Source organism: Panthera uncia, chromosome A2 (genome assembly GCF_023721935.1).
Source record: "Panthera uncia isolate 11264 chromosome A2, Puncia_PCG_1.0, whole genome shotgun sequence".
NCBI lineage: Eukaryota > Metazoa > Chordata > Mammalia > Carnivora > Felidae > Panthera > Panthera uncia.
The window spans coordinates 133,754,829-133,774,110 of record NC_064816.1 but is presented as its reverse complement, the minus strand read 5'-3'; the positions used below and the strand labels follow the sequence as shown (position 1 = coordinate 133,774,110).

General features: G+C 41.2%; 1 protein-coding gene across 1 annotated transcript; it reads right to left on the bottom strand.

Annotated features, from left to right (window-relative positions):
* Positions 1 to 8,765: 8,765 nt before the first annotated feature.
* WNT16 (Wnt family member 16) lies at positions 8,766 to 18,904 on the bottom strand. Its single transcript, XM_049643155.1, has 4 exons — positions 18,798 to 18,904; positions 18,373 to 18,614; positions 16,117 to 16,403; positions 8,766 to 9,350 (listed from the first exon to the last, which is right to left on the bottom strand). Exons 1-4 carry the CDS (start codon positions 18,890 to 18,892, stop codon positions 8,886 to 8,888), a joined length of 1,089 nt encoding a protein of 362 aa, XP_049499112.1. The 5' UTR covers positions 18,893 to 18,904; the 3' UTR covers positions 8,766 to 8,885.
* Positions 18,905 to 19,282: the final 378 nt, after the last annotated feature.

Genomic DNA, 19,282 nt, shown 5'->3' with positions numbered 1-19,282 from the left:
CTTCCCAGTGGAGCTAGTTCACTGGCGCAACTCGCTGCCATCACTAACCTCGCTGTTTAGGGGCGCCTGGCTAACTCATTCGACAGAGCGTGCAGCTCTTGATCTTGGGGTCTGTGAGCTGGAGCCTCACGTTGGGTGTAGAGATTACTTAGCAAACAAAACAAAACTCACTGTTCACCTCCACGTAAAGTCTGCCCATCCCTGGAGTGCGCTGAACATTGAAAGAAGTTGAGACTGAATTGGTAAAAGAAGGGCGCGTGGGTAGCTCAGTCGGTTAAGCGTCTGACTTAGGCTCAGGTCATGATCTCGAGGTTTGTGAGTTTGAGCCCCCCGTGGGGCTCTGTGCTGACAGCTCGGAGCCTGCTTCGGATTCTGTCTGTGCCCCTCCCCTGCTCGCACTCTGTCTCTCAAAAAAATAAATAAACATTCAAAAAAATTTAAATTGGTAAGAGATAGTCCTATATTTGGGAAAAATAATTTATGAAACTGCAGTCTCCTAATGTTTCATGTAATCAGCCCGCATTTATTTGACTTGATCACCAGAGAGGAAAGGGTCCTAAAACCTTAAAGAGGAGTGAATTCTGTAACGGAGGGAGTGTAGCATACTGGTGAAGAGTACAGACTTGCCTGAGTATGTGTCTCTACTTCATTGCTGACTACATGGGGAACTTAAGAAAGTCTGTATCCTCACTATTATAAGGTAGGCCTAATACCACGTGTTTGTGGTGCCTGCCCGAGTGCCTGGTACGCACTAAATGCAACTGCTGGTATTGTCCTTATTATTGACTGTGTCTCTTGCAGCTAAGAGTGTTCTGGTCAAAGAGAAAAGCCAGCCTCCCTAAGCTTCCTAATCCCATCTTGCCAAACACTACGTACGGTCCCAATGTTTGTGTCCAGCTACCCCTCTTCCCTGCCCCTGTTATCCGGTTGTTGAAACCTAATCTCCAATGTAACGGTAATTTGGAGGTGGGAACCCCGAGAGATGATTAGGTCAGAAGAGTAGAGCCCTCACTGGGGGTAGAGCCCTTATAAAAGAGACCCTAGAGAGCTCCCTGGCCCCTTCTGCTGTGTGAGGACACAGCAAGAAAACACAGGAACCAAAAAGCAGGTCTTTATAAGACACCAAATCTGATCTTGGACTTCCCAGCCTCTAGAACTGTGAGAACGGAATTTCTGTTGTTTATAAGCCAACCCCGTCTGTGGTGTTTTGTTATAGTGCCCCGAATGGACTGAGACACCAAGCCAGAAAGGAGCCGTTGAACGACTTGGATAGTAAGGTCATGAGAGAGGACACAGCTCTTCACCCGAGCTCCTCCTTGACCTCGGCCTCCGGTTATGTACCACCTGTTCTTTCATTCAGTCTGCACTGACACCAAACCGTATCTCATATGCAGAATCCAGGCTTTTGTGGATCTCCAGGGAGCTGGCAACTCAAATGATCACATGATCTAGTTGCACTTGCTGTCCCGTCTGGAGGGGAAGGTAGGGGAAAGCGTGTGACTTAGCCAGAGGCTGATTCCTTTCTGTGGTGGCAGCTGGCAGATGAGCCTCATGGGGGAGCGCTCTGCTGCAGCCCCAGTCCAGGAGAGCCCAGAACAAAAGACCCGGAGCCCTGCTCCTAACCTGCTACCTAACCATCTAACTCCTGCTGAGGGCAAGGGGGGACCCAGCTGGCACCCTCTTGCACACCAGCATTTGCTTCTTGTTCAGAAGGCCCGTGGACGTTCTTACCCACTAGCGAGTGTTGCCTGGGCAGGAGCGGAATGCCTTGAATGGATTTTGAGACGTCATTTGCTTTCTGAGACCTTTTTCCTTATAATAGTAAACTCATTATTTGAACTTTATGCATTTGACTTTCGAACATGTTTTCCGCAATGCGTTGTGCCTTCGTGTGCTGTCGCTGTTGCTTCGACCTGGCCTACTCGGGTGGACACGCTCAATACGGGGGCTGCTGAATCCCCTGCCAAGGCTTCTTAACCTCAGTGTCACCAGCGGAATGGTGAATGGAACTGCCCTGTTTTCTGTAGGTATATCGCTCAAAGCTGAGGAGAGTACACACTGACCTCTGGAAACCAGGTTTTAGTGACGAGCCCAGTCTGAGTCTGAGAAGTTCTATCCTAAAACTTAACGTGAATTTTTTGGTTTATTTTATCATTTACTCAGATGTTCGTTTTAACATAGAAATCTTTTCAATTATTTCAAGTTTCAGCCTCTAAAAGTGGTTAGCTTCTGCATACCCCGTGTGCCAGGAGTCAGACTGGAGAAGTGCTGTGCGCAGTATGTGACCAGAAGAGAAATAAACCCTGAGGAGAATGTCTTGCGAGTCTGAGCTCTGAGCAGAGGAGAGATGTAGAAGCAAATGGTGCCGAAAGCTATAGTTAGAAGTACAGGGGCGCCTGGGTGGCTTGGTCGGTTAAGCATCCGACTTCGGCTCAGGTCATGATCTCACGGTCCGTGGGTTCGAGCCCCGCGTCGGGCTCTGTGCTGACGGCTCAGAGCCTGGAGCCTGTTTCGGATTCTGTGTCTCCCTCTCTCTCTGCCCCTCCCCTGTTCATGCTCTGTCTCTCTCTGTCTCAAAAATAAATAAACGTTAAAAAAAAAAGTACGTTTTTCAGTCGGTGGAGAAGGCAGTGGTGCCTGAGAGTTGCTGTTCTCAGAGGTAGGAGAGGTGGGAGAGTCGGCAGGTGGGGATTTCCTGAGGTCTGAGGAGCAAGCACCCGGCCCTCAGTCCTGGTGCCTCTTCCCAGGGGAATGCAGACAGCCCTCGCTGGCTTTCTGTTCTCCCTGAGGGAGAGGACCTAAGGTTGAACATCAGTCAATGAGCTTGTACTCCTAAAGAAATCTGAGACTTTTTTAGTGTTTACGTATTTGAGAGAGAGAGAGTGTGTGTGTGTGTGAGTGGGAGAGGGGCAGAGAGAGAGGGAGAGAGAGAATCCCAAGCAGGGGGCTTAATCTCAGGAACCATGAGATCATGACCTGAGGCAAAACCAAGAGTCAGATGCTTAAGTGACTGAGCCACCCAGGTGCCCTGAAATCTAAAACTTCTGACCCAGGAATGAGGTTGGAAGCCAATTCTTGTGGAACTAGTAACACCTTGCAAGGGAATGTTAACATTCTCTTAATGGAAATAATCTGTTTGGAGGAAGTTCCCTATAATTCTACAGAACTGTGTCAGACACGGATACAATACAGTTGTGACAATCAATGTTTTAAGGCTGTAGTTCTCTAGTCAGCAAAGTTCAAGGTAGTTTCTCAAGAAATGATATATTGAGCATCTTGGGGAAAGAACAAGTGTTCAAGCCAGCAAAAGGAGAGAATTTCTCATTCTGAGTAGTGAAATTTATCTTTCAGCTTGTAAAATTATTTAGCCCATACCCATTAAATAGAGGGCATGTTAAAGAGGGTTTATCACATTCACTTTTTCAGTTTTTCCATTTTGCTGGCTTGCCTTGGATGAAGCCGTAAGGAACAAACATTGGTAGTCTGCCGGGGAGCTTGAGATGAAGCACTTGCAATGGACAGAACCTTAAACTTACATAATGTTATATGTCAACTATATCCCAGGAAAGCTGGGGGGAAAATAGAAACAATACAACTTACAAAAACAACAACAACAACAACAACAACAAAAACCAAAAAAAAAAAAAAACAAAAAAATCTTTCTTTTTTTTAAAAAAGAAATGTCAGGATTATGTACTAGGAACAAACAGGTAATTACTAACTTTACATTTTGTATGTTTACACCTATAATTCATGCAGAATTTGAGGTGTACTTAAATGTGCGGTTAAATTTGGCGATACTCCTCTTTTGTCAAAGAACAATAGGGGCTACAAGGGGCCACCCTCCTGCTTCTTGGCTAAACATGGCCGACTGGATATGGGCATGATCACAGGGGCTTGATTGTTACTAGCGTACAAAAGGGAAGGCTCCTTAGCCTGTATTGAGGGGAGCCTCTCCGAGGGTTCAGAACAGCAGTTAACAGAGGGGAACAGGCAGTGCTATAGCCACCACTCACACACCAATCAGATGCTTTCACTTAACTCTGCAAATTAAAAAGTCACATACGAAACTGCAGTTTGTGTTGACTTGGTCCACATTTATTATTACTTTCCCTTTACAATCAGTGGGAGAGGCTGCTTTTTCAATCCTGATTTTGTTTCAAGAGGTTTTAATCATGCAAACCACCTCTAGTGGTTTTCCTTTGGATGTGAATGTAAATCGTTACCAATGGTACATTTCATCCATGTATTAAAAATGACACCTTATGTAACAATTGGCTGTAAGCACAACAATAAAAAGGATGTAAGTATTTATTTAACGTCGCACTAAATTAGTTTGATCTTCACCCCCAGTCATTTCCTTTTGGAATGATTGTTAGGCTCTTGCATAATCCGACTGTTAGCCCACACTGGGATCTAAAATAGCAGGCAGTTTAAATCACTTAGAGCTTAGAAATCAAGAGGCAGTGTCTTTTCATCCTATTTCATGGTGAATTCTAAGCTCTCAGTTCTTCCATCATCTAACTACTGCTCCTCAATCAAGTTTATATAGCCAAACCATGAAGGAACATCCTGTAATTTTCATTTTATTTACAAAGGCCCCAAACTCTCTAAATGGTATACTGCAAACTCAGTGTGTGACAATTTCGATGCTGTGTGAAGCACATGTTGGTGAAGGGCACAGACTAATACATAGAAGTTACTTAACGCCTGGTACGTAGTAAGTGCTCATTAAGTGTTTGCTATTATTCCCTATTTCAAAGGAAATGAGTCCCTGGTGTACAACCACGTCCCCCTTTTCAGGCTGCGCCACATGCATTTGTCCTTCTCGGCTCACCTCATCATCCTACTCTGAGAAATGTTATGACTTATCACATCTGGTCTATAGTGAAACTGAAATTAAAAAAAAAAGAAAAAATCAAGGCATCTTAGCCAACTTTCCTTAAGAAGGGCTTGCCCTGAGGAGTATTCCTGGTTCCTGGAGATCAGACTTGAATTTTTCTTCCTTCAAGTCAGCTAAGTGGATTATAGTACTCTGGATCACTAACTAACTGGCTCCAAATGGTTGGTTTAACTCCGCAGTGTCTGGGCACTGCAATGCAATGCAACGCAATGCAACAAGTTCCAACAGCTCATCAAATTGCCTATAAATGAATATTTTGATGGGAAGCTTTTCTGGTTCCACATTTTAAACTAAGTAGAAACCAGACACACTAGTACTGACAGTGCTTGCAAAAGTCAACGTGTGTTTCTAAAATCTCTACTGTGAATATCACATGATTACAAAGCTGCAAAAACATACAGGGTCGTAGCATCTTATATAATTAGATTCTATTTTTACTCTAAATATAGCTATCCTAGTTCTTTAAAAACAAAACGACTATCATCCAGATTGTGAATAAGGAAAGAATGCAGTTGTTTATAGCCAAACAAATTAAAGCGTTTTTTAATGTTTTGCAAGCTACTACTACCAGGGAAATATTTTAATTAGCAAACTTCTTTATCTAGAGGTTATAGATAATGCCATTTGATATGCTTTTCTTGATATCATTTTCAGACAATCATCATTGCCTCTTACCACTGTCTCTATTAAGCATTTCCCAATTTACAAAATAGTTGAACTCCTACGTTGAAAATTAATACACTAGAGCACTTCCCCTCTCCTTTTCCCCTTTCAACATCATAAAGGGCGTTTAAACAAAAGAAGGCACTTTGTACCCTATACATAAGTCACAGGGCTTTGTCTGGCTGTGAGCCTGACCCAAGTGCTGCCAGAAAGCTGTTTTCGAAACACATCACTGGAGCTGAAGACATCTAATGTCTGTGCTGCCCAGCACCCAGGTACCATTTAATGTTAACATAACACCCTGGTTTTCCTCCGCGGATTCACCTCTTCCCTCCCTTTTCTCAAGCTACGTGGGTTTAGTCGGAATGAATCACTCACTGCCACTTTCCACCCTGGATCTGATTGCCTTAAGATCATCAGTGTATTTATCCCCTAACCCCAATCTCCAATGCCCATTGTGATTGGTTCCCGGATGGACATATTAACCAATCAGAGCCAATGAATCTCAGAACTACCTTAGTTGGTCATTTTGTGAAGGAAAAAAAAAAATTCCATCTCTCCTATAGAAGCAACCAAGAAGAACCTCTCTCTTTCCTTAGAATGAGTGGTAGGAGAATGTGAGGTTTGGAGGGAGTGTAGCAGCCATTTAGCTAAGAAAAGAGAAGAACCTGGGGCCCCTGGGGTGGCATGAGGTGGTGAGGATCCCCCCACCACCTTGTAGGGCCTGAAGTAGAAGACAACACTGCAGAAGCCAGCCTGTTTAGGCTGGAGCTGGAAAGACCTGAACCATGGGAACATAGTGTGAGTTTTCAGATCGAGCTCCACGGGAACCAGTCTGGACTCTGGACTCTTCAGTAACTGAGTCAATGCATTTCCTTTAACATTTGTCAGTCTGGGTTGTGTCATCTGTTACTTGCAACACGAAGAGCCCTAAACAATGCAGGCAAAATAGCCTAGATTGAATAGGAACATCTGGGCTCCACAAATTGTATTCCCGAGAGCACCGCGGTGCTACCTGCAGCATGACGGGGAGTGGGAAGAAAATGAGCCAAGTCCAGGCTGGCCATCAGTTAAACTGGTGAGAAATTCAAGAATGGCTTCCATAGTGATGCCAGAGAGGAGAAGGAAAAGAAGAAGCCAAAGACACAAAAAGAAGAAGCCAAAGCTTGGGAGTTAGGAGATCCTGCTCAGGCATCCCAGAGAAGAGAGTCTGAGTTGGCATCACTGTCTTCAAGCAATGGCTGCATACTAGCGTTTGGGAATTAGAGGCCGCCTGATTCTACCAATTGGTTGGTAACGTAATTACGAAAAGTTGTCTAGTTGATAGAAGAAATTGGTTGTTAATGGGAACTATTCTTCACCTTAAAAAAAAAAAAGAGTGCTTATTTTAATGCAGATAAAATAGATTTACTGTGCAAAAAAAGGGGGGGGCATGAAAATAAGTCTCTCAGGTTATTCTAATCAGCGGATGCTAAAGATTGGTAAACCACTCTTTTAAATAAGTACTATATTTATTCAATTGCCATTTCCGAGATTTTCACTTATAAATAATATTTCTTTGTTAAACTGTAAGGGTCACAATGAAATGTTTAGCCTTGAATTTAATATGAAGCCTGAGACATTTTCCATGGGTTTGCTCTTTTTTGCAAATTATTGCTCTGCCTTGGGAAATAAGATTGAAAGGAAATAGGATGAGAGTTATGGGCAAGGAAACATTTTCTTGGCTTATTATTAGAAAAAGAATATTCTTTCTTTGTCCTTCCTGAACTTAGAAGTTTTTTCCTATAGAATACTGAAATAGTTAACAATTCATAAAAAACATAAGCATCTACATTAAAACACAACCTTAAATGTAGCCCTGTAATTTTTACCAGAAACCTTGTAAAGTATGATGAATATACATGCATGAATACTAAACTTAGAAAGACCATTCAACATTCACATGGAAATGCAGCATTACATACAATATAATAAATATCCAAGATATCAAATACACAAAGTGATCATTGTTTTGATGTAGATTCTTTTATCCAGTTAACACTTTTACTGCATAATTTATTATAATAGCCTTACAAGTTAAACAGAACTAATTAAAAGCAGAATTTAACTAATCTGCTGAAATAACACAATTCTCAATATCTTGCAGCATATTTTAATCTATAACATGTAAAACTGTCATTTTGACAAGAAAAACACATCCATATAACTGCTCAATTAACTTCTTTTTCAATGTTTAAAAAAAGTCAGAGTTAATAGAATGAAAAGAAACAGAAGCTAATCTTATTTCTGAGATAATTTTATCGCCTTAACTCTTGGGCTTTGGCAATAATGTCTGAAGTTTTAATACATATCATCATATAACTTAAATACTGTATTTACAAAATATATAACTTTTTTAAGCAAAATACTGTACAAAATACTGTCTTACATGTTTAAAGGGTACTTTCCCTTACAATGTATGAAAGCCCTTTATGTTTTTACCTTTAAGTTTCCCACATGCTTTCGAGATCCCTCTCTTCTCCGATATTTCAGAGCTGGGGTTTTAATAGTAGAAACTGGTCTACAATTAAAGAATAAAGCCAAAGATAAAAGATTGCTGTATATCTCACTGAGATTTTTCTAGATAAACTCTCATAGTTAAAAGGCACTTAAAATCCAAATCATACATTTTACGTTCTATGTTTAGATTCTTCCCTTTTGTCACTAAACATCTCTAGCAAACACATTTTAGGGATACTGTATCAGTTATGAAAATTCTTTTAAATTGCTCTTCTTTTGAAATGCACAAAAGGCAAGTAAGCACCTTCCACTTCTGTTAACTTTTCAATGTCTGTTTCTATGCACAGTATGATTTCTTCACCCAAATTACTGAGAAAATAAATGAGATCATGTTTACTGTTCCTTGCTGCTATAAGATGCGTCTTTTAAAAACGTCTAACATTAAACCCACCGCTATTGAGTTCCATAACTGAATTCCATAGTCAAGGATCTTATCCTGAGCATGGCCCAGGTCTCCCCGCATGAAGGCTCCTTCTTCTTCTTTCTTGTTTAGGAGACAGATTATCTTCTTGGTAGGTCAATATGTATTTCCAAACCACCAAAGAATGAACCCAAACCTTGTCAACTTTGGTATCCCCCAAAATCCACATGCTCGGTGTGTGACTGGATATCCGTCAGGCAAGGAGAGCGCTGCCGGAGGCCCAAGGGTCTGGGACCTCGGAGGCAGGAGGCGCCTTCCACAGCCCTGCACAGTGGGGAGGCACCTCGGAATGGCACTCCCTTGTCACTGAGGAGTGGGGCTCAAGGCTGGATGGAGGGGCTACTTGCAGGTGTGGACGTCAGTCATGCTTTCACACCTCCTGCAGCGGACGTAGCAGCACCAGATGAACTTGCACTCGCACCTCTCCACGTGCCTGACCACGTGGGTGTTGTAGCCGCGGCCACAACAAAGGAGGTTGCAGCCGTCCGCGCCCTCTGACGTGCGGTTGCATTCTCTGCCCTGTGTTCCTGGGATCCCTAGTTTCTTGTCTTCTACACAGTAATTAGGAGACTTATTAAGGTAGAGCAGATCATCTTTGCGGATGGGTATCTTCCTCTGATCTTTTTCTCTCCTGCGCATTTTCCTCTTTATTTTGTCTGAGATTTGGACACTGTTTTCATATTTGTCCTTCAACAAATGGCCGATCTTTTCAAAGGAAGACATCGTTTTCCAGCACGTTTTCACAGCGCAGGAGCCGGACACTCCGTGGCAGCGACAGTCTACTGACATCAGCTTGGCGACGGCCTGAAACCAACAGGAATTGCATTAAATATCATTCATAAAGTGTCTTACCCAACAACAGAAGCGCGGCTGACCTCACCACTTCACTTTCTGGGTCCGTGTAGTCCTGCACAAAAACGGTAGTTTTGAACATAAAGGGTCTCTACAGCTGCTTCAGGGTTCCAGTGTTTTGTCGTTCTCCTGACCCTGCAGAGCAAACGTTTCCAAGTCTAATTTAAAGTAGTGGACCAGGCCAATGTAGTCATCAGGGTTGATCTGAGACACCCGAGGGAAACTACTTTTATGTCTATTTTTGTGTTTAATTTTGGGGGTGGGAAGATGTCCATGCATGCCTCCATGTTCCTGATATCGCACCTTGCTACTCAGAGTGTAGTTCATGAACCAGCAGCACCAACGTCACTTGTGAGAAACGCAACTTCTCTGGCCCCACTATAGTCCCACAGAATCAGGATCTGCATTTTAATGAGATTCTCAGGGGACTCGTATGCACCTTAAAACTTGAGAAGCACTGACAGGATGGTCATCCTCGCCTCACAAGTGCATAGAAGCATCCGTGGAAACTTTGCAAATAACCAACGCACTAATCGCTGAGATTCTGATTTACTTGGCCAAGGTGGGGTCCAGGCAGTGGCACGTCCACAAAGCTGCTCAGATGATTCTAACGGGCATCCAAGCATGAGATCTATGCACTGAGAGTTCTCAGGTTTGATCACTGTAAAAGTCCATTACGTTCATGCGGGCTTGGGGTACCGTGTTATCCTCTGGTCACAGACCACATGAGAAACCCTGACTAATCAACTTAAATTGGTCAAAAGGAAAAGGGGCTGGAGAGTGTGGTTGCTCCCAGCAAATTCTTCCCCTGTTGTGGAAAATTAATTCAAAACATATGTCCTATTCTTGATGGATCAGTAGCACCATCCTAACATAGAAAAGGGATAATATATATACATAATTTTTCAATTCAAAGTGCTGAGTTTGGTTTATTCAGCCTGAGGAATTAAATGAAATTACATATATCTGTAAGAGTCCATTGCCTGGCACACATTAAGGTCTAAATAAATGCCCCCTTTCCCTGAAGAAGAAGGTCCGGGAAGAGTTGAGAGAAAATTTTACATGGGGCTCACCGTGCAAAAGCAATAGAGAGATTTCAAGAATTTGGGGGTTCTATTCTCTTATACAGCAGGCTGGTTAACACAGCTTCCTTCCATCCCTAGAGGACGACAGAGCAGATTAATAAATCGCCGGGGCTAGCTGTAGCGCTGACGGTCTGTCAGCATGCTGGGTAAAATGGGAAATTGATCTGCCCATTCAATAACTTGGAAATTATGTGTGTCATCTCACCAAAGAAAGGAAAACCTCACAGCTTAAATTCCACTTACAGTTCTTATCACGACTCTAAAATGACAGGGGTTTATGTTTTGCCATTTTATACTTAAACCTGACACTGACGTGTTCGTGGAATGTTAGGTTTCCCAAGAAATTAAAGTTTCTGAACTATCTAATGAGATGGACTATTTCGGACAATTTATAATATTTGCAACCTTGAGTGAGAGCATATGGTATTGATTTGTGCAATATTTGATACTTATTAGTGTTGAAAATAATAAACAGAATAATATTTAAACCCTGTCCTTTATGGAATAGAGCACATACGCTCTTTTTGAATTCATAAAACTGAGAAGCAAGTAGCTATGTCTATTTCTTAGTAACTCAGGCAAAAGACAGCTTTCAATGATATGAAAGCAATTTATAAAGTATGGCACACAGCTTAGTTACTTAAATTTATGGCATTTGATATTCACAAAGACTTCCATTCTTTAAAATGTCTCCAGGCAAATAAATGTTCAGATTAATGCAATCTGCCTACTTTTGTTCAGATTTTAAGGGCTTGAAGGATATGAGAAAAAGAGAGCTCAGCTAATGCTAGGCAATAACAAAACAAATTGTCCAAAGAAAGCCAAAAATCTAAGAATGTCTGTTTATGTATTTAAACCTGATCAACATTCCTCACAGTCATCACTTGGTGATTTAAAACTGCCTCTTGCTCAGGATCTTACTGAGGGGCCGACTTTTGTTTCATCAACCAGTTCAGACATCATGTATGGTGTTGCCAATTTGCAAAGCATGGAGGACGGAGTAGATGCTCACCAAATACTTACGGAATAGTTAGTCCAGCTCACTTGAACAGCTTTAACTCACTCTCTGTTGGTGCTCTGAAGCTGAAGAAAGAACTGAAAACCACCTTAAACAAAGGAGTCACTGCCAGGAGAGTCAATGGCATGGAAAGGTCTTGATCCTAGGGGGCTCTCCTCCGATTCCTCAGCCCACAGCAGTGTTAGGCCACAGAGTTAGGACACATTACCTCCCAGGTTTGAAGGATAAAAAGGTGATATCTAATGATATCACCTGCTGAATTCACATTGGAATTTTGGGAAGATTTTCTTGCTATAGAAAACTAGAATCTTTTAAATACCTGGAGTTAGTTATAACTTTTCAGGGATGATATTTTTAAGTTTTGTTCGATTACCTTTCAATTCCATTATCTTTTTTGTCCTTAACAATAAGTACAAATATGGTATTTTTATCATGTGTATATTTTACATTTATATTTCATTTATTTATATTTTATCCTAAGTTTTATTGTATATATTTTATATTACATATGTTTTACCATATATATTATCATATATATGGATATAGATATAGATATAGACATAGCTATAGATATAGTCTAGGATAGAAAGACAAATAAACATCAAGGAGAAGAATTCCAATAACTTGACATGAAATTTAAATGATTATAGCCCAAAAACAAAAAACCTCTAAGGAAGAAACTTGGGCAAATAGGGATTAAAATAAAGCAATGTAATTACCATTAGGACAATTTGATGAAATGCAGAGTCCAAGGCAGATCACACACACACACACACACACACACACACACACACAGTTTAACTGCAGAACTTAGTGTTTCTCAGAGAACTTTTTCATAAATTATTTTACTTGATGTAGCTTTACAGAAAGAAATGCCTTGCACACAGTAGGTAGTTAATGAACATGTACTTACATATTATTCCAGTTTTACAAAAGAATGAACAGCATGGTTAAGACACTTGATTTACATAAGGAAAGTTGGTGATATATGATGTAAAGTCTGCATATGCAGCAGGAGAATTTTAGTAGAACAGAGAAAAATGAAAGTGGAAAATGTAGTATATTTAAGGAAATTGCATGAACACTCCAAAAAAAAGTATATTCTGGAGCTTTTCAGCTGGGATTCTTAATTAACATCAAATAGCCGTTCTGAACTGCAGTGATAGGAGCCATTTTCTGCTAACAGGAAAAGTTAGAGAACAGCATTCGTATGAGTAGTATGTGGTTATGAGAAAATTCCTTTCTCTACTCTAGTTGAGTTGTTAAGGTTTATAACGATATTAACAGAGGAATGTTTTGTTAACTATTGCAAACAGATGTGCACATTTTGGTGGAATATTTTTCAACTATGGGAGAGCAATTAGGAGGGTAGCATTCAATTTACTGTGCTCTTTGTGTTAAGTTTTGGTTTGATGAACTTCTAATGAAGTGAAATAGGAAAGATGTATCATTAATACTTAATGTAAAAATAGAAACTGCTAAGAAGTGGTCTAAGGAGTGACTGGTCCCACAATTTTGATTCAGAGGTAACACAGCAGGCGATGATTGTTTTCCAGTGTATCGCTTTATCCAAACTTCACAGAAATGACCAAAACAAAACAAAACAAACTATTGTGGAACGTTTTGTTATAAACATTTCATTTTGTCAACTATCAGATGATCTAGTTAAGTTTTTAGGAAAACTGTGACATAAGGTTGGATGGATATATGTAGAATTCCTATTCCTCTGACCCATTTTGTCTCTTTCAGTCCAAAAATATATTTGAACCTGCTGAAAAGCAAAACACTTATGTGTTGTTCAAGTACTTATAAATATTCTTGAAACAGGTCAATGAAAATTTGGGGTTGGGCCCTTCCCACTTTTTTGAGTTACTCATCATAAAACAAATTATGGGGTAGGGAAACTTAAAAGTTTATGAGGTGGACATGGGAAGAATGGAAATATTTTAAGCACACCAAAAGAAATACCCATAAATATTCCAAGTCACATTATTCCCAGAAGTTCTGCCCCTGGAAGACATCACATCATTCTGTTAGCCAATCACCATTCAGCAACATTATTCTTGGAGTCATAACTTTAGGAATGGTGTCAGAAACCAAGTGGGAATCAGAGTATTTAAGGTCAGCGGTTAGAAAATCATCTATCCTGCTCACAGCACTACTAAGCGCCAGTACCCACATTTCTCTGAACGCTTTCCTACATTTTGAGTTTGGGATTTTGAGACGAGGAAAATCAACTCAATTGAATGCAGACCTTGAACTTTACTCAGAAGAATATGCCTATTAGATTAAAATCCTAATTGCCAATCTTAAAAATGGAGTTGATTGTTCTTCCATATTAGATAATAGCCTGGAAACCTGGTTGGTTTTTGTTGTTGTGGTGGGGGGGGGGAGAGGAGGGGGGGCTTGGCTGCCAGTGGAAAGAAAAATACAAAATGGTTTTGAATTGTAATATTTCATGAAAACAGACCAACAAAAACTCCAGTCCAGGTAATGTTTTGTAATATTTTAAGACTCTATGTAGACCAATGAAGAACAAAAATACTCGGTAGAGAAAACTCCAAAATGTACACAAACTGCATATATATGTATAGGCTGAATTATTTTCTGCACGACTAGAATAATAGCAAAAACCTCAGTAATGTGAGAAGATTGTTTTTTGCCAACAAACAGTGGATTAAAATTGATGCTAAATAGTTGTATGTTTTTAATAAACTTGGAATATAAATACTAGTTGAAGATCAAGTGGTTACCGAGGCAAATATTGGTACCTAATTAGAAACAACACACAAGACAGAATAACACTAAATACCTGCCTAATGATACTGATAAAAACACAGAATACTGCAGAGCTTCTCAGAAGTTTAGGGATAGCTTTATTCAGGGAATTAATCATGACATGAATTTCCAAGTTTTGTTTTCTAGTGAAATGTTAAAAATCCCTACAAAATTATTTAAAGAATGATTAAAGAAGATTTAAGATCTAAATTGATAATTAATATACATTTGTGGGTCTTTTTAAAGATATTAATTTGACTTAATGTGTTTCTCATCCTAACTCTAGAGTTTTAAAAAATATGTATTAAGAAACACAAACATATATTTGACCTCTTTTATATTCATATGTTAGAGATAATTTTAAAAATCCTTTAGTGGATAATGTTTACATTGAAGCAGAACCTCATTCATTTAATTTTTTTTTTTTTACATGGAAAACTTTAAGAAGAGACATGTGCGTAACTGTGGTGTCAGGCAAGAATTACTTTATTAAATTTTAAAATTTCTAAACAAAAATATGAAAAGCCTACCTAGCTATTTACTGACTTGCCTAGTTTCGATTTTGCTATTTTGAATCAATATTCACATTGAATTAAAAATTCAAATTTGAATTTGAAGCGTCATGGTGATAATAACATTTATTGAGATTTGTGTTTTCGCATTATAAACCAGAATGGCTAAGTAAAGAAAGCTGGCTGAAACTTGTACCTATTCTAAGCGGGTTCCATTTATTCACTTTCCAAAAATGTAAAACAAATGTAACATATACTTTAAATATTTCTGACAGATACTGCAACTTGTTTTAATTTATTTCAGGAAAACGTGGCAGATTGCAATGACTACTTTGGGACCTTTACAGGTTATTGGATATTTACAATAATATAGGATATGTGCTGATATTCCTGTCCTAAAAAGATTATCACAATAGAAAATGTATATTCATAAAAAGGTTTTGACTGTTTTAAGAAACTCACTATGAATTACCAAGTAATTCCCCTATGTTGTAGAACTCAAATTTTATTGTGTCAATATTCATTAAAATAAATATGTTAAAGTTAAATTAAGCTACAAGTTTATTCCATTTTAAGAAAGCTTTAGTATAAAACACAGAATTCATAAAAGAGGTTAATTAGATGGTGGTTCTTCAAATTTAATTAAAGATTAAATTAAATCTTTAATATGTACATATTTAAATATCCGTATGTTTAATGTATCTAAAGCTTCTTTACATTTATCTGCATTTGTTGTTTTTTTTATAATGAATCTGTATCACTTTATAATAAAATAACTAATTCTCTTTAAAAAAGATTTGTTTCACCAAAATATTAGTTAGGAGTCATGAATTCTCTAATGTATCCAAGAATGTTTGCTCGAGAAAGTACGGACACATTGATCACATGATGTTTAGGAGCCATTTCCCACTAAAAATAGATTTAAAGAAATAATCAAAAGTGTATTTAAGACGGAATTTGATTTGGTACCATTAGGCAGATCCTATAGATCTTATTCTGGCTCTATCGCTAAGGGGATGGAACAAAATCACCCAAAGGCATGTGCACATCTATTATTTTATAATTAGTGTTCCAGGTAGACAAAATATAAAATCACCAATACATCAATCCCTATCCGATGGAGAACTTAAACTGAATCGATGTAGAAGTCATACATATTGTTTATGTATACAATAAACACACATATATATTATACATATAGATGACATATATGTTTCTTCCACTACCAGTGTATGTTTTTAAAATCACTTGGACAGATTCATTCAGAAGTGTCATCCCAGTGTTATTTAAAGGCACTAGATTTCATTCCATTTTCTGATACATACCTGCCTTCCGGCTTCATTGTTGTGTAGGTTCATTGCTAACAGAACTTTGCTTTCTTTTCCTGTGGTGTTTCTGATGGGGAAATCTAGGAACTTTCTGCTGAACCACATGCCATACTGGACATCATCGGAGCAGCCCCCCCAGTGCCAGCCTTCACTAGCTGAGCCGCCATTCTGCAAGGTGGTGTCACAGGAGCACTCGGTCATGTTGCCTGCACTGCATGACCTGGTCACAGAATGCACCAGGCCTGCAGCCATCACAGCATAAATAAATGCTGTTTCCTTGGTGCCTAGAACAAAACATAAATTGCTGAATGGAAGAGCCATACCTCCATCTGTTTATGTTCATAACAAAGCCTCCTTCTTAACCTCTTAGCAGGAAAGTGATTTTGCAATTACTTTCAATGGATGCTTTAATGAGTACATATTTAGAAAGGACAATTTCATATTGTTTTAGTCTTATAAAAAAGCTACATTAATTTTCAGTATTCCACTTGGGGGCATTTTTATATATTGTACAGCATAAATTGCCCTCATGACAATTAGAATCATCTGTTTATTTTTAAAATTTGAAATGTATGCCAGCACCTAGCTCAGTACTTAATAGACAATAAAAGTTCAATAAGTACATATTGAATTTAAAATCCTTTGCATGGATACAGTAAATGGTAATACAATGCCCAAAGAGTCCAGATTACCTTTATTTTTACATTTCAAATGTGTTCTCACAAAACACAAGCTGAAAAACTTGGTGTGATTTTTGTTTGTGTAAATAATACACGTCAGAATGCAAATTAAAATTAAGCAAAGGCCAAAGCAATCAGTAGATGTTACAGTTTACTTTCACATCAAAGACTGGTCTTTTTTTTTTTTTTTCCCAAGGATATCATAAACAACAGTCACTGATATTAATATGGAACAGTTAAATATTTTATATAGTGCTAGCTAATCCTTTTACAGTCTTAAAAGCAATGAAAGTCACCAGCAAAGAAATGAAATGTCACCAGCAAAGAAAAACAAATTGTTATAGAAATCTGAGTATATATTTAGCCCACCTGCAATAGAGTTTGAGCTAAAATCTTTGAAAATTAAAGTTCATTAAAACATTAGTAAAATGGGCTAGAAGAGACTCAGCAAATGACCTTTTTTTCTTTTGAGATAAGATTGGAGTAGAAACAGTTGCATGCCCGTTGTCCAAAAAACCTTTTCAACAGCTGATGTCCCTGAATTTCATCAACTAAAACTTTTCTGCTTCTAACTCTCCTTCTTCTCCTTCTTCTCCTTCTTCTTCTTCTTCTTCCTTCCTTCCTTCCTTCCCTCCTTCCTCCTCCTTTTTTCCCCCCTTCTTCCTTCTGTTTTCTTCTGCGGGGGTGCGGGGAGGGGCAGGCCCCCTTCGGAAAGGCGCGCCGGCCAAAACGCAGCGGGGCAAATGCAATACTTTGGCGGCGATGCGTGCAGGGAGCGGGTGGAGAAGGGTCAAAGGAGGAGGGAGAACGGAAATGAATGTGAAAAACAACAACGAATCTTTCGGCGCCCAGGTTCTAAAATTCTTTGAATCTGCTGATATTCCTAGAACAATCCTGGTTCCCTGAACCTTTATCCCTACAGAGTCACTGGGCACGTGGAAGTGGAACTTTGTTTTACTGCAGCTTCCCGCGCCGCGGGTGTGCTCTCTGGAGGAAAGATATAAAAGGAAAGGAGACCAGAGGGGAGAGCCAAAGTAGTCGCGCTCGGGTTAGCCGCACGTTGAGTTGTCCAGGACATTCCCTTTTACAATCACCATTACTCTGTCTGCCCCGCGCTCCGAGGTGCCAACAAACGTGGGGCTTCGCTGCAATTAGCCCCTTGTCCAAGGCTCGGTGCGCAGCGGAGCTCTTAAATCAAAGCAGATGCGGCGGCAGCATTCCCTGCTGCCGACATCATGTTTCTCCAGCTGGTCACCCACGTAGGGGGGCGCTACGGGGTCCGAGGGGTCGGCGGGGTGGAGTGTCAGTTTTTCTGCAACTCCCGCCGAGCGCCGCGGGACGGAGGAAGAGCTACAGCTCCTAGCGCCCCATTCTGGACCTGGGGAGTCACCCCCCTCCAGGACCGCACCTGCACCCGGGCCTGGTTTCCGTCACCCCCCCCCAATTCTCGTCCACTAAAGGACCTCTTTTGGGATTGAGACAGCGGCGGACCACGAAAGCACTCCTTCATTTACCGTACTTGGAGGAGTTGTCGCCCTCCATCCTGCGCCATCCCCGAGGGTCCGGGACTTACCGCTGCTCAGCTCGTAGCCAAAGAGGGGGCTGGTGCCCGGCTGGGCGGTGGCGGTGACCAGGCAGTTCCATCTCTCGTGTCTGAACTGGCTCCTGCACTCCTGAATGCCCAGCCGCGCGCCCTCTCCGATGCTCGGCAGCAGGTACGGTTTCCTCTTGCACAGCTCCTTCTGGCGGCTGTTCAGCGGCAAGTTGGCACAGCCCAGCTTCTCCGGAACCCCAAAGGAAGCGATGCCCAACCACCTGTAAGACACCGCCGCCCCTAGCGTGAGCCGCTCCCCAGCTCTCCTCTCCGATCCCAGGTGTTTTGCCAAAATTTGGGTCATCCGCCCTAGGGTCCCCGGCCCTGCTCCCCCGCGTCAGCTGGAAGTCCCCCGAGGCTGGGCACCCCTTTTGCCACAACCGCCGTGCCGCCCCCATACTCACATCCAATTTCCTTGGGCTCCGCAGGGGAACAGCGCGAGCAGGGCTGCCCACAGCGCGCACAGGCGGGACAGTCCCAGGAGCGCCGCTCTGTCCATGGCCCCAGCATGGAGTCCCCCAGCCCCAGCCGCTCCACTGCTGCCCTCTCTGCCCAGAGGCCCGCCAGGCCAGAGGTCAGTTCCCCAGAACCAAGTTGTCCCTCGCCCCCTCTCTCCCTGTGAGACAACATAAAAAGAAGGCCAGCGGTGGTAGGGGCTCTCAGCAGCCTTCCCCTCGCTTGCAGGGAGCAGTTGAAAGGAGGTGGAGAAAGGAGCTTGGGGCCCTCCTCCCGCGCGGAGCTGGAGGTGTGCAAGAGGTGCGGGAGCGTCCCTCGCCGAAATAGGTGAGAAACTTCTGTTGGTGTAGCTGTCTCCATCGCCCCCGGCCTCTCCTCCCATCTCCTCCCCCTGGCCGCGCCTGGAGCCTGATTGGCCCAGCCTCGGCCCCGC